Source organism: Centruroides vittatus, unplaced genomic scaffold, assembly GCF_030686945.1.
Source record: "Centruroides vittatus isolate TY-2023 unplaced genomic scaffold, ASM3068694v2 contig_723, whole genome shotgun sequence".
Classification (NCBI taxonomy): Eukaryota; Metazoa; Arthropoda; class Arachnida; order Scorpiones; family Buthidae; genus Centruroides; species Centruroides vittatus.
Genome location: NW_027122461.1, coordinates 399,900 through 415,307, shown reverse-complemented (window position 1 = coordinate 415,307; position 15,408 = coordinate 399,900). Strand labels below are relative to the sequence as shown.

At 30.4% G+C, this 15,408-nt stretch overlaps 1 protein-coding gene across 2 annotated transcripts; it reads left to right on the top strand.

Annotated features, from left to right (window-relative positions):
- The first annotated feature begins 4,111 nt into the window (after positions 1–4,111).
- Positions 4,112–15,211, top strand: LOC136980780 (cilia- and flagella-associated protein 53-like). 2 transcript variants are annotated; one of them, XM_067276975.1, is made up of 9 exons: positions 4,112–4,210; positions 5,350–5,484; positions 5,574–5,806; positions 6,677–6,850; positions 6,962–7,262; positions 8,025–8,243; positions 10,590–10,812; positions 12,631–12,773; positions 14,936–15,211. In XM_067276975.1, exons 2-9 carry the CDS (start codon positions 5,395–5,397, stop codon positions 15,128–15,130), a joined length of 1,578 nt encoding a protein of 525 aa, XP_067133076.1. In that variant the 5' UTR covers positions 4,112–4,210; positions 5,350–5,394; the 3' UTR covers positions 15,131–15,211. The 2 variants fall into 2 exon arrangements, with proteins under 2 accessions (XP_067133076.1, XP_067133075.1); XM_067276974.1 differs by lacking the exon at positions 4,112–4,210 and having other exon boundaries at positions 4,700–5,484.
- Positions 15,212–15,408: the final 197 nt, after the last annotated feature.

Here is a 15,408-nt window from a genome sequence, read left to right as displayed (position 1 = left end):
TGTGGAATTTTCTAGGTTTTCTTCATGTGTGTAACTCTTAGATAGGGGCAGTTTCCCACAGTTCCCTTGGCAGATTTCCCATATATTGTTTTCTCCTATTCCCGTCAATCTAAACCACAAATTTTTACAGTTTCAACAGCCAGATGCTGCTTGTGTGTGCAGTTAAAACAATCGATGTCGAGTACAGGCTTTTTTTATAGAAAATTTGAGCAAGTATTAATTTTAACCACTAGTACAACTGTTTTATTTCATATATTTCTTGTTGAAAATTAGTTAAATTTCTGAAAATTGCAATACATTCATTGCGTAGTAATCTTTAAAGTGATGGGCAAATAATGGTGAGAAAATGAATATAAGATCATCATCAATGAGCTCAGTCTTTAAATGTGGAGACTACAAAATTTAAAAGTACAGTAATAAAACTGAAGAAATGTAAAAATAAGTTTCTTTTTAGTTAATCATATTAAGATTTAGATATTGGATTTAATTAATGTTAAAATACTTTCTATAGTTGCTTGTTTGTTTTCATGTTAATTTTTGGGTGATTGTAATTGAAGTTATCCTATTCAATGCTGTCTACAGAGAGATTTAGCAGTAGAAATGCAACCAAATTTGGTGTGACACTAGGATAGGTGGAACAAACTGCTCTAAAAAAAATAAATAGTACTAAAGCTCACCAATATAACACTTTGGTTAATCCTTGTGAGTTTTTGTTTAAGATACTACACTGTTTATGGGAATACATTTTTAAGTATTCCCATAAACAGTGTAGTTTATGGGAAAGTTGTCAACCCAGTGGCGTAGCGAACATCACTCGCGCCCAGGGCACGACACTTTATTTACGCCCCCTTCCCCCTCCAGTTTAGTTTGTCTCGGAGACCATTTGGGCGCCCCTCTGCGAGTGGGGTCCGGGCATGCTAGACTCCCATTTCCCCCTCGCCATGCCACTGCCCTGATGGTACATTTCTTTTTCTCTCACAGATTCTCCGTGTGCTTTTTATACCGCTAGCTGATACGTCGTATACGAGAAGGTCAGTTTCACTTAGTTCGAAGGGATAATTAAAAAAATAATGGAATTAATAAACATAGCATATTTCAACTCGCTGTAAATTATATGGGAAAGAGGCATGGCTCATTCATGCTAAGTTCGTAGAATTTTAGTACTACTGCCAAAAGATTCGTTGAGAGACAATAAACGTCAATTGACTCCATTGATGAACGCTGTTTTCTGGATTGTAAATTTACTAATTGAAAAGATTTTTATTTCATTTTATTTGTAAAAATGTTGACTTCAAGATTTAACAGATAGTTTTGTTAGTTTTTTACACACGGATTTTATTTTTAATTTTTTGTGATATAGTCGTTTGTTAGACTTAAGTCGATCACTTAATATAAAAATTGACATGGCTCAAAATATTATAGAAACCATGAAAATTCTGAGCTGATAGTTTAGACATAAATATTTTCTCTGTATGAAATGAAGCAATCAAAAAAATAATGGGTGGACCATCAAAAATTCGGCAATTAACGACGTGTTGTCGATTCTGTAATTTGTTTTCGTAATAATAGAAAAAATTTACATAATATTACTTAATAAATGCATCCCTGTCAATTCCTGAATGCTATAAAAATGCAGTTAGCAAAAATTTTATAATTTTCACAATTCGTATTGTAATAATTTCTTTTTATATTTTTACCATTCTAATGAATTGTGTAAACATTACACGCGATAAAGAAAATAATGAAAACATATATACCCTTTTGATCATTACTTTCTTATACATGATTCTGTCGATAATACCTCTCCATTGTGTACACATTTATATGCATACATCTAATTGTGCATCTTCCAGGTATTCAAATGTCTCGAGTTATAAAAGTGTGTACACGAACAAGAAACTACAAATAACACGGTAAAATCATTTGAGAGAGACAAAAGAAATAAGACAGATATTCACGTGACTGAAAGACACAGCTCAGGTAGATGTATTGTAAAACAACATTTCTCACGAAACTTGTTTTCTATACACGCGATACTGTGTATATATAATATGATTCTAAAATTGTCGATTATATTTATTATAAATAAATTAATACGAAATTAATTGGTTTAATTTAATGTCAACTGTTCATCTTACAATATAAACCAACAACAAGCTGCTGAACTTTTCCCGGCACAATTTTCTATTTTAGTGGCGCCATCTGTTATCACGTTTTATTATAAACACTTTTGACATTTCATAACAATTAAAAATAAAATGTATTCCCATCAAATGAAAACACAAAATCACCCGAACACTTCCTTCTCGTCAAGAATATCATCGTTTTCGAGTGGGTTAATTAATATAAAAATGGGAGAACGCTTAATAGTTGACAGAAGAAAATGCTTCCGTGAAAGCCTAAATTGAAGAATCAGCGCATTTGTCTCACTCAAAAAAATGGAAAATATACACGAAACATTTGTTCTGACATTCTGGGTTACAAATGCTTCAACTTTTGAAATATTTTAATTTCACTCTTGTAATCAGATTTTCCGATGTAAACAGAAAGCGCATTTGCATAAACTCTGTGATATATTGTCAATTTTTCCAAATACCCGCTCTTTGAATAAATAGAACTTGAATTAATATTGTTCTCCTTTAAATGTACTGCATAATCAACATAGGCGATGAACACTTTGTTTCCCTGATGCAGTAGCGTAGCGAACATAACCGGCGCCCGGGGTACAACACCTTATTTGCGCCCCCTCCCCTCCCCCTCCGGTTTAGTTTGTCTTGGAGACTATTTGGGCGCCCCTCTGCGAGTCGCGCCCGGGCATAATAGAGCCCCTTGTTCCCCACGCTACGCCACTGTGCCAATCACTTAAAAAGTAGGCGAAAGCTATCGAAAATGCTACACTGAAGAACGTCACAAAAAATCAATTACAATCGGCATCAGCTTCAGAAAGGGTAATATTAAGCAGAAACCCCTACATTGCTAAGGTTTCTATTTAGCATGACACTCATATAATGGTTGTTACTATCACCCAATACATAAAAGTAAATTTCGATGTTCGGAATTACGATATTTTCGATTTTAAAATTAATTGATGGCTGAAGCGGTTTTCGTTAGCTATTTCTGAGGGATCCGAGATCGAATCCAGAAGTCAAAAAACAAAATATTTTTGGAATGATCTGCTTTGGATGTTTGGCCATTTGTGGGCTGGACTTGAAAAGGACGCTCTAAGATAATTTATCCTCAAGTTTTTATTGAGTTTCTCTTATCGGTTCTTATTTCAATCTTTTCAAGTCTGGATCAAGCTTTTTCTCTCAGCTCTTTGTACACTAGAAGGGACTTTTAACAAACCTACGATTGGTTCGGCTCTCCAGTGGTCAAGCGGTTCCATTCCCCGAACACTGGAAGTTCGATCGTGGGTTCACGCCTGGCCACGTGGAGTTTTCCGGGTGTTCTCCATGTCTGTAACGCCCGAATAGGGGCCAGTTACTCTTATAAAGACCTTCCGGAAGGCATCCCCTTAGGCAGATCGCCCAAGTGTTGCGTTGCCGTAACTTAACAAAACAGAGGATTGGTTCGGCCAGGCCCACATGGGACAGACGGAGACCGATACACCGATAAATCCTGAGATTTTCGATCTCTCCGAAATCGTTCCCGGTCCCCCTTAGCGAACGGCTGACACCTTAACAGCCTCAGCTATGTGGTCCGGATATGTAGGTCCCATCCCTTGCCTACTTGAAAGCCCGAATGAACCCATAATGAGACCTGCTACAAAGGATCTTGTAAGAAAATGGAAAAGAGTAACAAAAATATTTTAAATCATCAAATAAATTATAATTGTTATTATTTTTTAACACTTTAAAAAATGAATTAAAAATACATATTATAAATACAGTATTTAAAAAATAAATTTTATCGACGCCATCTTTTAACAAAATAGAAAATAAAAGTCATAGTTACAAATAACAATTGTTATAAATTTTATTTAGTATTAAAAATCAAATATTTGTATTATTTTAAATTATAAATTTAATAAGATTTTTTTTTGTTATTTTTAATAATATTTTAAAATATAATAATTTATTGGGTCCGTGAGTAGAAACTTTATCGAATGGTCGCCATAGTAACGAGAATAAACATCGTCGCGGGCGATAGAAGATATTTCGAATTTAATATTCTTTACTCCGACAGAAGAAACACAGGTTAATTTTTATTGGTAAATTAAATTATTTTTTAAATTAATTTAACACCAAATATTTAAATTTTTTAAATCTATTTTTAAAATGAAATTCAAAAAGTAGCGTTCTATAAGGAATTATATATGATAAGGGAAGATTTATTATTAAAATTATTATTATTCTCTTGTTTTTATATTCTTTAAAAGTAATATAAACAAATAAATAATTTTAATGGTTCTTATTTTTTAAAAACGTTTTAGAATTCCATTCATTCGGGAATTTTCGCTTTTATGGAAAATTAATATTTAAACATAATTATAAATTTATATAATAACAGATTTTTCATTTTAAAATAAACTATAAATTTATAAATCATACGCTCGTTAGATAAAATATTATTAATTAAAAATTAATTTAGAAAAATTAAAAAAAAATACATTTCTGGAAGAATGAATTATTTTTTTTAATTATTATCATTTTTTGCCACTAGGGTGTGTTGTTTTTCAAGATGGCGGCTGCCATGCTGATGGATTTTAATTTTGATAAATTTGTTATTAATAAAATTATTTATAGCAATAAATGGCTTAGGAGAATTTCAGGATTAACTATAAAATTAGATGTTGATTTTAATTATTTTTAACGTTAAATGAATGAATTAAAATAGTAGAAATTACTTTTAGGTAATTTGTTATACAGTCACGTGTTCATAAATTACCTAAAAGTAACTTCTACCGAAAGAAAATTTGTCAAGAGTTAATACATGGCGTGTATTTGGTGCTCTAAAATTTTACTTGTAAACTTCTTCAGCACTAAAGGCTTTTTCATACTCATTTTGGGTTCAGCCAGGCCCACAATGGAGGTGACTGTGGTGAAGGATGAAGCCTGATGTGTAGCATTTGCCTCCTGGGGTTGCTCACCTGGATTCAATCCCAGAGTTTCCAGAGCTGTCGGTTGATGCTATAACTGCCTCGGGTCGTCTATTTCAGGCATTAATAATTGGAACTCCAAATGCTTCACTTCTGTCATAATATCAATACTACCTTTATCATTCCATAAATCTTGGAATTTTTTGGGCTTTTCTCCGGTATTAGCCTTTCATTGAGTTGAAATCTTAATAGTTAATAGTAATCAAGTTTTTTTGATTATTTAATCTTACATTAATTTAAATAATTTGTAGATTTATGTGATAATTATCTTGAATCATAATAAGAAATTAAATTAGATGATTTACTCAAAAATGGATTCGAATCCGAGAACTCTACTACACATTAGAAAAGATGTTCCTGGATCCATGCCTCATAGTTTTGGAAGAGTAAATATTTCAATAATCTATTTTATTTATATTGTGATTTTCTATTATTATATTATTTAGCGAGTTCTAAAATATTTTTGTTTCTTTAGATATATTTACATGATTATGCAAAACTCAAACAATTGCACAGAAATGAAATGTTATCTAAGAGAGAAGATAATAGATATGAAATTGAGCAGTATGTGAATGAAAATAAGAAGAAACAGTTCTATGGTGAATGGTATATTCAAGCAGAAAAGAAATTAACTGCCAATATTGCCCAAAATAAAATTAAAGATGCATTAAGAAACAGAAATGATTGGTTAGAAGAACGAAGAGACAGGTATTATTTGAGCTATTAAATTTGATTTAAAAGTATAAATTCCATATTTAACTCAATGAATGGCGGGGATAGTTTTCAGACCAGAAAGTGGCTTCATCCCTTAGATAAAGAGTTGTTTAAATATTTAAATAGAGCCTCTAGGAATTCAGATAGTGTTATGGGATTCTACTATGAACTGTAGGAGCCAGTATAACAGATAGAACCTGAATTAATCACATGTAAGACCTTCTTTTCTTAGAATTAGAATACAACTGAAGTTGGTGAATGTAATGTCTGTGTACATTGTATTGTGTTGTGGCAATTTTGTATCAAGTTTTTCTGTTACGTAAGAAAAGCTTGACTGTACCGGTAACAAGTCACTTTGATTTCCTTTTACTCTCTCCTTTTCTAACACCTTCTATTAGGCATTTTCTGTAATCTTTCTTTACATAACCTATTCTATGAGTTTAACTCATAGAACAGATATAATATTCTACAAGCTTAACAAGACTAACACCTAAAGCCATACAAATGTATACATGAATAAAATTAATAAAACAAAAACAGATTTTTTACCATTTTCAAAAGAAACTTTAACTGTTTCCTATATCAAAGATCAAATTTTAGGAATCCCAAGTGAAGATAGGATCACTCTTAGAACATCGTTTTATAAATAGATTTATATTTACTTATATTACATACTACAATTATTTATTATAATGCTCCATTGGCATTAAACATACTTTATGTGTAATTATAATTTTTTATTGTAGAATATAATGATCCATTGTTAACTATTTAATATATTTTCATGTAGTTCTACATTTATTGCATTATAAAAGAATTTATATGATAAATTTTATGATATTTATAGCTAATTTTCTCTGTTAGATTGCGGCAGTTGTACGAAGACGAAAAAAATAAATATTTTCAAGAGATTGAACAGCAAGGAGAGACTCCGGCAGAACGTAAAACAAGAATGTTTTATTCATTGCAATGTTTACTTGAAAAGAAAGAAGAAGAACGACTACAAATTGTCAAAGAAAAGTTAGATCAACGATGGAGGTAAGATGTTAAAATCAAGCATATCATTTCAAATTTTGGAATTAAAAGAATTAAAAACATAAATTGATAATCATATCAATTTAATTATGCAGTATTTTTTATTAAATATAGAGAAAATTGTCGCGAATTGGATCCGATAATCAGTAAGATGATATGTAAAGAAGTTTCAAATGATCGAAAACAGCAACTCATTCTTAAAGCTAAAATAGAGGAAGAGGCAAGGAAAAGGGAAAATATATTTGCAAAATGTTGGCAGAAAGATGCAGAAATTAAGTCTGAAAGGATTAGATTCGAAGAAGAAAATCGTAGAAAGAAAAATATTGAGTACGCTTTTATTCAAAAAGCACAGTTTGAGGAGGAACAGAGGAAGAAAAAATTGCAAAAGTTAGATAAGGAAGAAATCGAACTTGAGGTTTGTCAAAATTCTATTATTTTGCATTTTAGTAACCAATTCTTAATAAAGATGATGATGATAATTTTAAAAACAATATAAAACATGTGTGTTTTGTAGAGGGAAATTATACTTAATTATGAAAATACGAAGATAAATTAAAATGATACCATAATTGCCATTTAATTAAGTTATATATGTTACTTAAGAAAAGTAACAGAAGAATCTACTTATTGTAATAACTGATTATGTTATCAGTCATCTAATGTTATCTTAATTGGCATGTTCAAAATGTATAAGATAAAATAAATATATAACAGTTATTGTAAACAAAGTTTTGGTTACAGTTACTGTTACTTTTAATTAAAATAGACATTTTTGAGCTATCGTCATCCTCATCAGACTACCTGGTGCATGCTTGCGGATCACTGGTGGTACACACACTGTATTTTGAGAACTCCAATTATCCAAATTAATGTGTTCTGCAGATGATTTGTACTTCTTATTAAAGTGGTTTTTTTTATCAGTGTTAATCACTTGCATTTTATTAGTTCTCAATACAGTTAACTTGGCTATCTGTATTAGTATTTAGATTAGGAATTTAACTAGTGCTGCTACATATTTTCAGAGTTTGGAAGTAGTACTTACTGTACAAACTTTAGAAAATCCTGATCTAAACATTGGCTAAAGCATATATTGTTTTTGATGCAAGAGTTCCGAATTGCAAATTAATTGATGATTAATTTAAGAGAATCTGCAGCTAATAAAAATCGTTCTTTTTAGAAACAACAAAGGGAAATGATGAAGCTCGACAAGATCTGGAATCACGAGAAAAAGTTGAAATCTCAAGGAAAGGTGCGACGAGATTTGGATAAATGTTTAGTAATTAAGAATAAAATTCGACAAAAACAAAAGGAAGAGGAGGATATATTAAATGAATATTATGTAACTTTTAGAAACCTAATAGATGAGAAAAATAAAACAAGAGAAATGGATAAGCAGGTAAAGTTTAGTTTAAATATCAGTTTGTTCATAATTTATTTTACTAGCTTTACATTGTAAGATTTCATTATATTATAGAAACAAACAGATAAATAAGGGTTTAGAATAGTACGGAGAATAGATAGAAGAAATTCTACTTTATATATATGTGGATTTAGTGTCTGTAGTCTTTTTGTCTACGAGTGATATATCATTGACACTTTACAAAAATCTAGAAGCATTAGACCTTCATCAAAGCATCTGTTCTTACACTACAGAGCAGCAACATTAAGTGAATGTAACAAAGTCATAGGAAGTTTCTAAATATAGTGCATTTATCTAACAGTATACGAAGCATGATAAACTTGTAAGGTCACTGAAGAAAATTGGCAGTCAAAATTACTTAGAATACAAATGAACCTAAGAAGAAGTGATATCACAATCCACATTTGCCAAACTGCTAGATCTGGGCTTACATTTTTGGGGGGGGACAATTATTGTTTAGTTTATGTTAACTGATCAAAAATATCTAAATGCATCCATTAAGTTTAAAATAAAGAAAATCTGTAACAAAAATGGATTAGAAACATCTAAAATTTATTAATATTAAATAACAAATTCTAAATTCAAACTAATGACCTAAGCTTCTGTAATCTAATACAAAGGAAAATGTAGGTTTATCACCTTCATCTCTTGAGTCACAGCTACAAAGCTGTGATTAGAAAAATTTGTTTCATTGTAACAGTTTTTTTGTTCATTTGTTTATAGTTGCAAGCGATGTTTCAGTCACCCGTACTCATTTACATATTCTTGCATACCAAATTTTGATATTTAATTAACAAGAAAAGGATTAAATTTAATATATTTCATGCCATTATTTTTCTATAATTCATTTCATTCAATTCTTTCATCATCAAATGTGGTCAGAGAAAAACAAACTGCAATACATTGTTTGGTGGCACATTACTAAGTAGAATTCCAATAAGTTCAATTTTAACTTAATTTTGGTGGAAATGTTATAAATTCTCTCCCCTTAACTAAATAAATTGTAACAAAACTGTATCCCTGAAAATATTCTGCCTTGAACAGATGCTTTCTCTGCTGCTGCCTAGAGTTTTAGCTTTGCTTAATAACTGCACCACCTTTTTATTCTTTGATTCTGCTATTATATTATCCTACAGTTGAATGCAAACTACTGGTCTTGAGTCTTGTGGCTAAATACTTTTGCCATAAGCTGGAGAATATTAAATTAATAATATAATTATTTCCGAAAGATTTAAAAATTAGGTCTACGTCTAGACGAGAAAAATAAGTAGAAAATTAACATACGCAAACAATCATTGAAGTGAATTTGTTCTGCTGTTTAATTTCAAACAAGATTTGATTAATGTTTTCGAGATTTATTTTTGTCTTCGGATCTTACGAATCTCAGTTTTGTCAAGGGTTATTTAAAATGCAAATAATGTTTGTTATTTACTGTTTTATTATAAACATATACAGAGCTTTGAGTGCTCAAAATCAAGCAGAGAAGCCTCACACAGTTTTGCCACTTATAGCATAAAAGGCATTATCATTTATTTTGTTCTTTATTTTTGTTGAAATAATGACTATATTCACAACTAAAAATCAAGTAAATATTTGCATACTAACAGTAAAGTGAATGGTAATTGGTTAACTCCTAACTCTAACTCTTGATCCCTGGTTGCGGATGCAGTCATAAATTAATTAGAAAACTTATAGACCATTCGGTGAATGTTTGTAGACTCGTAAGCTTCTGCAGATTCTGGCATAGATAAATACGATTTAAACGACATCTACTCTACGTACATAAATTACTTATATAAAAATTGTCGTGAAAAAGCAATAGAAATGGCAACATTGATCAATTGTATAAAACTTAGTATTTACATGATAAATAAGATTAAACTGGATATTACTTATTTAACTTTTTATTTTATAAATAATAATAAAAGATTGAGGCATCACGCCCTCTCTTCTTTTATCCGTAATGAATGATATCGTTATCGATTCAAGCACTCGTTAATGGGTAAAATTACAACCAGTAATGTAACCTTCGTGTCCTGGTACGTTTATTGGAAAATCAATCAAACTAGTTTAATTTATGTAATCGTTATTGGTTTTCCAGATAGATTAAACTACAGCATATTTATAACATTAACTTTTTGTTTAAATGATACAAGTTAATGTTACACTTAACATGGTCTTTGCACTGATAATTCATTTTAAAAAATTCAAAGATATAATTTTATTAAGTTTTCTGTTTACCGTAATTATTTATATATTGTTAATTATATAATAATTTGATTATTTGATTACATAAGTATAATTTAATGTTTGGATTTTCAGTCAAAAGAAAAATTACATCAAGAACAATTACAATATTTTAATTATTTGGCTAAAGAATTAGAAGAAGAGAAGAAAAGAGGGTTAGAAATGGTAAAGTTTTTCAAGGAAGAAAACGATAAAGTATGGAAAGAAAAAGAGCGTACGTGGGCCACCGAAAGAGAAGCTCGAAATAAACTTATGTGGGAATGCTACAATGCAATAGTTGCAGACATTCAACGAAAATGTAAGTTTCTAGAACTGGCAGTGGCAGATTCCCGCTTTTGTGATCTAATTAAGTCGTAGAAACTATCGTAATGTAAGGCATTATTTCTCCCTAAATAGAGATTACATAGTTAAAACTGTATTTATAGGAAAATAAGATTGCACAGAGAAGACCAACAAACAGCTACAGCATTTTATACTACTGTGGCTAATCTGCATCAATATGTATATATGTAATGATACACAAGAAGTAAATTGTCAGAATGATTATATTTTTACTTTGTTTACAGTAAAAAGAAACTATGTCAAATGAAACATAGGATAGGATGTCTAGAAATGTTTGTAGAAAGAAGATAAAACTGGAACAATGGCTATCGCTTACAATTTCGTCTTTCCTAAGTTCAATTTTAGTTAGCGTATTAAAACTTTTCCATCAGCTAAATGGTTACAGATTAAGATAGTCTAATAACAATTGAAAAGTCCATATTTGAATCTGTGCAGTCTTTATTTCCATAACATATTATGTACAAGGAAGATAAAATAGCATAGCCAAGGTAGTTTTCTTGTTGTTGATTAAGTTGATGACCAGCCGATCATTGTCAATCTAGAAGAGAAGCTGACTAGTTAATGAACTAGAAGAGTGGCACTGAATTTTCCCTGACTTCTTAATGTAAAGAGACTATTTATTTTACTGAAGAACAGCAAGTTGAACAGCAAATAGCTGTTCAACTTGCTGTTCAACAAGGGAAGATTCAGTGCTTTTATATTTCTTGATTCCTTTGTCCTGAATCATCATGTGGTTAGTAGTTGGCAGGTTTTGCTTCTGGAAGCTTCACTCTTGCTTGTTCTTTATCCACTTGAATAAAGTTCTTTCTACTTGTCTTGAGTTCAGATACAAGAATGGTGAGGTGCTGAGGAATGAAACAACATATATGGGTGGAATCATCCTTGAAAATTTCTGAAAACTCAATTTAGACTCATACTTGAGACCCTCAGATGACACACTGCTGCCATCCTACCAGATACCTATGCTTTCGTCAAAGACCCTGTAATTCAATTACCATAATCCTTTTTTTCATTCAATTGAAATATGTTGCTTAAGACGACAGGTTTAATTTTTGAACATAAATAATTTAAAGTATGGAGGCTTGTTTCAGTGTACTGTATACATTTTGAATGCTTCTGTTAAGCAAATCTTTCTCACACATATCTCAAAGTTGAGAAGAAAATATGAGTAAAAATAATGATAAAATATTATTTAACATGTGTTTATGTACTGTTACAATGTACATCTGTACAGAGTTACTGTATTTTTATACTCCCATTAATTAATTATTGATCAATAATATGATAAAGCCTGAGGATTTAGGTTCGACTCCAGTGCAGATCCTTATAATTTATCATGCATACTAAGGATCAAGCATCGTTCCCTACCTCATTTGCACTTACTAACTTCCTTACCCATCAGTAATGAATAAAAATTATACCAGTGCTATAGCATTAATATACTAGTGACAAATTAATCAATCATAAATCATATAAATGTAATTTTAATTGTTTAAGTATTCTAAATTCTAATAATTTAATACATTTTTGTGCCATAAAACAGTCTAGTAATGAAATCCATCTTAAGAAACGAAGCAACAATAAATATGTCTACTCTAATAACCTTAAACGGCTTCGCAAAGTATAGTGAAGAAGGTCCTACGGGACCGAAAACGTTTGTGGCTAACTATACTTTGCGAAGCTGTTTAAGGTTATTAAACAGATATAGATATAGTCTAGTAATGTACGTAAAAATTTAGGAATACGAAGAATTAATATTTACATTGAATTTCAGCCGAATCCGTAAAAAATCATCGCGCAGAAATTCAAAAAGAAGCATTAGAAATGAACAGAAAAATGGAAGAATATAAAAAAGAAGAAGCCGAGAAAATAAAAAAGTGGAAAGACACTCAACTACGACATCAAAAAGATCTTTTGGTAAGTTAATATTTTTTAAATAAATTACTTATTAACTCACATATTAATTCAACTGTTTTTGTACATTAACTCCCATTGTTACACTTAAATAAAAGTCATACATTACAAGCTTTTAAAAATAAAAAAAGTAGAAAGATTAGTTCCCAAAAGACATCTTTTTTTTCTTTTTTATTCTCTCGACTTTTGATTGCACGATCGTTTGTCATCGTCCTCCGACTCCAGTTTGGTAATTGCTAATCAATGTAAAAGTAATAATCATTTCTGATAACGGTCGTTTAAAAAAATGCATTTGAGTGTATACAATAAGAAAAAAAAGGAACGTACTCTTTCACATCAATCATTTACTTTTACTATCAAAAAAAGAAGTATTTTTAAAAGTGAAAGTGATGTTTTTACAACTTTTGTTTTTTTTAAATTCTTGCATTGAACAAATTAAAACTTTTCGTGGAATTTAAAAAGTGCATTGTAAAGACTTTTTTTAAAAAATAAATAAATCGTAATAATTAAATTTTGTCTGCACTTTTTTAATTGAATCATTTACGCATATTTTTGTAAGAAATTGGAGAAAAAGGGATGAAATTATTATTCTATATGCTTTATTGATTGATTTTATTATTAAAAAATGTAAATTGCATTTTTCTAGTTTACTTTGTTTAAAAATATAAATGAAACTAATCAAAAAATTGAAAGATTTCCTTGTTATATGAATTGTTTTACTGCGTAATAAAATTATGTAAGTGTTGATGTTCGGAAGTTAAATGAGAAGTCGATTGTAAGAAGCATTATATTTTTAATTTCTTGACAGATTATGTACACTAAACACGTCGAAATAAATGGAATGTTGGATAGTTAATGTGTATTGTTGTTGAACTTGAATATCTGCAAAAAATAGGAACCAGTAGTGCAACCAGATCCATCTGAAATAAAAGGAGGGTCTTGGTTATGCTAGCAACCAGGATGCTTCCTGTACGTTGGATCTAGTGACTAGGGTCCTCCCTAATTCTTATATAGTAGTTACTGATACTAGCATTACCAGGGAGAGTCCTATAATGGTGACATCTAATGATAGTAATCACTATATAAAGATTGTAATTTCCTTCTCGGGCTTTTTTGTCTTTTGTTTTCATTATAGAAGGGAAACGCATTCTGCTTCTCTAGTTTATAAGGAGTATAATTAAACTTTAATCTCGCTGCACTCCCGATCCATGATCCCGATTCATTTCCGCCGTAGCAAGACAAGTGTCTGAAAAATCACAATAAAGAATATATCTTTTCAATGAGTGTTTGTTTAACTTTAAAATTATCTTTGGTCATATTGATTATTCCTTACAAGTGAAATCAAATTCTACAAAGACTCTTCTGGCGTGACTTGCTTTGAAATTTAACTTATTATGTGTGGATTGGTACAGAGTTTTGATGGATCTTTACCAAGAACAGATAAGATAAAGAACTGTCCTTATATATTATCAGTGCCATTATTAATCGGATATTAGCACTTGCTTCTTTACTGACATTCAGAAAACTGGACAGAAATTACATTGCGTCAGCATTGGCCTTCAACCATTAACTAGACAGTCAGTCCTAGTCCATGCCAGTTCCGAATCGGATATTAGTTGCCATCTCCTGTCAGGGTAGATATATCATATAGCAGAGGCTTTGTTGCTAAGCAAACAAATCTGAATTTACCGATTTCTACGAAGACACATTCGAAACTCGGTTATACTCCCGATTTCACAGCAAATTATCTTAAATTTTACGGTTTTAACTAACTTGAAACATGATTTAAAACAATACTAAAAATAATTTTAAAGCTACAAAAATTTAACAAATACAGAAATTCTTAAACAAATTACTTAAGTAATTTCGTTCAGAATTTAAATTTTTACATATGTATTCATTATTTACAAATTTAATCTTACAATAAAATTAAAAATAGAAGAAAATGCGCCTACAAAAAAATTAATCTTTCGCCTCTCAAGAAAGAATGATGAGTTACATTCTTATAAAAAACATATTTTTTAATTAAATTTAAATTATGAAAATATTCACAATTAGTTTTAATACAAAGGAATCCAACAAAGGACTTCTTTTAAATGTAGATTGCAAAAAAAGTTCATTTTTCTTGCCAGGAATCTAATCTTTAATCTCAATTTTTATGACAGAGTCAAATAGAAGACATAAAGAAAGCAAAGCAGGAAGAAGAAATGGAGAAGATAAAGGAATGGGAAGCTCATAAAAGAGCAGAAGAGGAATACGTCAATAGAATGAATCAAATATTAGAAAATCCCACATCCGTCGTCTCGCTTCATCCTTGCCGAAAGGGGAGATTCCACATTCCGGTTAATGAAGTATCGTGACAATCTTATTTCAAAATATTTTGTATGTCATTTTAAATTTTTAAAAATAAACTTCTATCGGTTTAAATAAATAATTACAAACATTAATATAATATTACATTTTTAATAATGATGTATTTTAGACCGTAGTTTATTTACAATGCGACATTTTGATTACATTACTTAAAATTAAATCCGATAGCTCGTCTGTAGTTGGAAGATTCCAGTATGTGAATAGAGGGCCTTTTTTTGAACCCATTTTGGGGTTAGGCCAGGCCCACGACGGGTTGGCCGGTAAG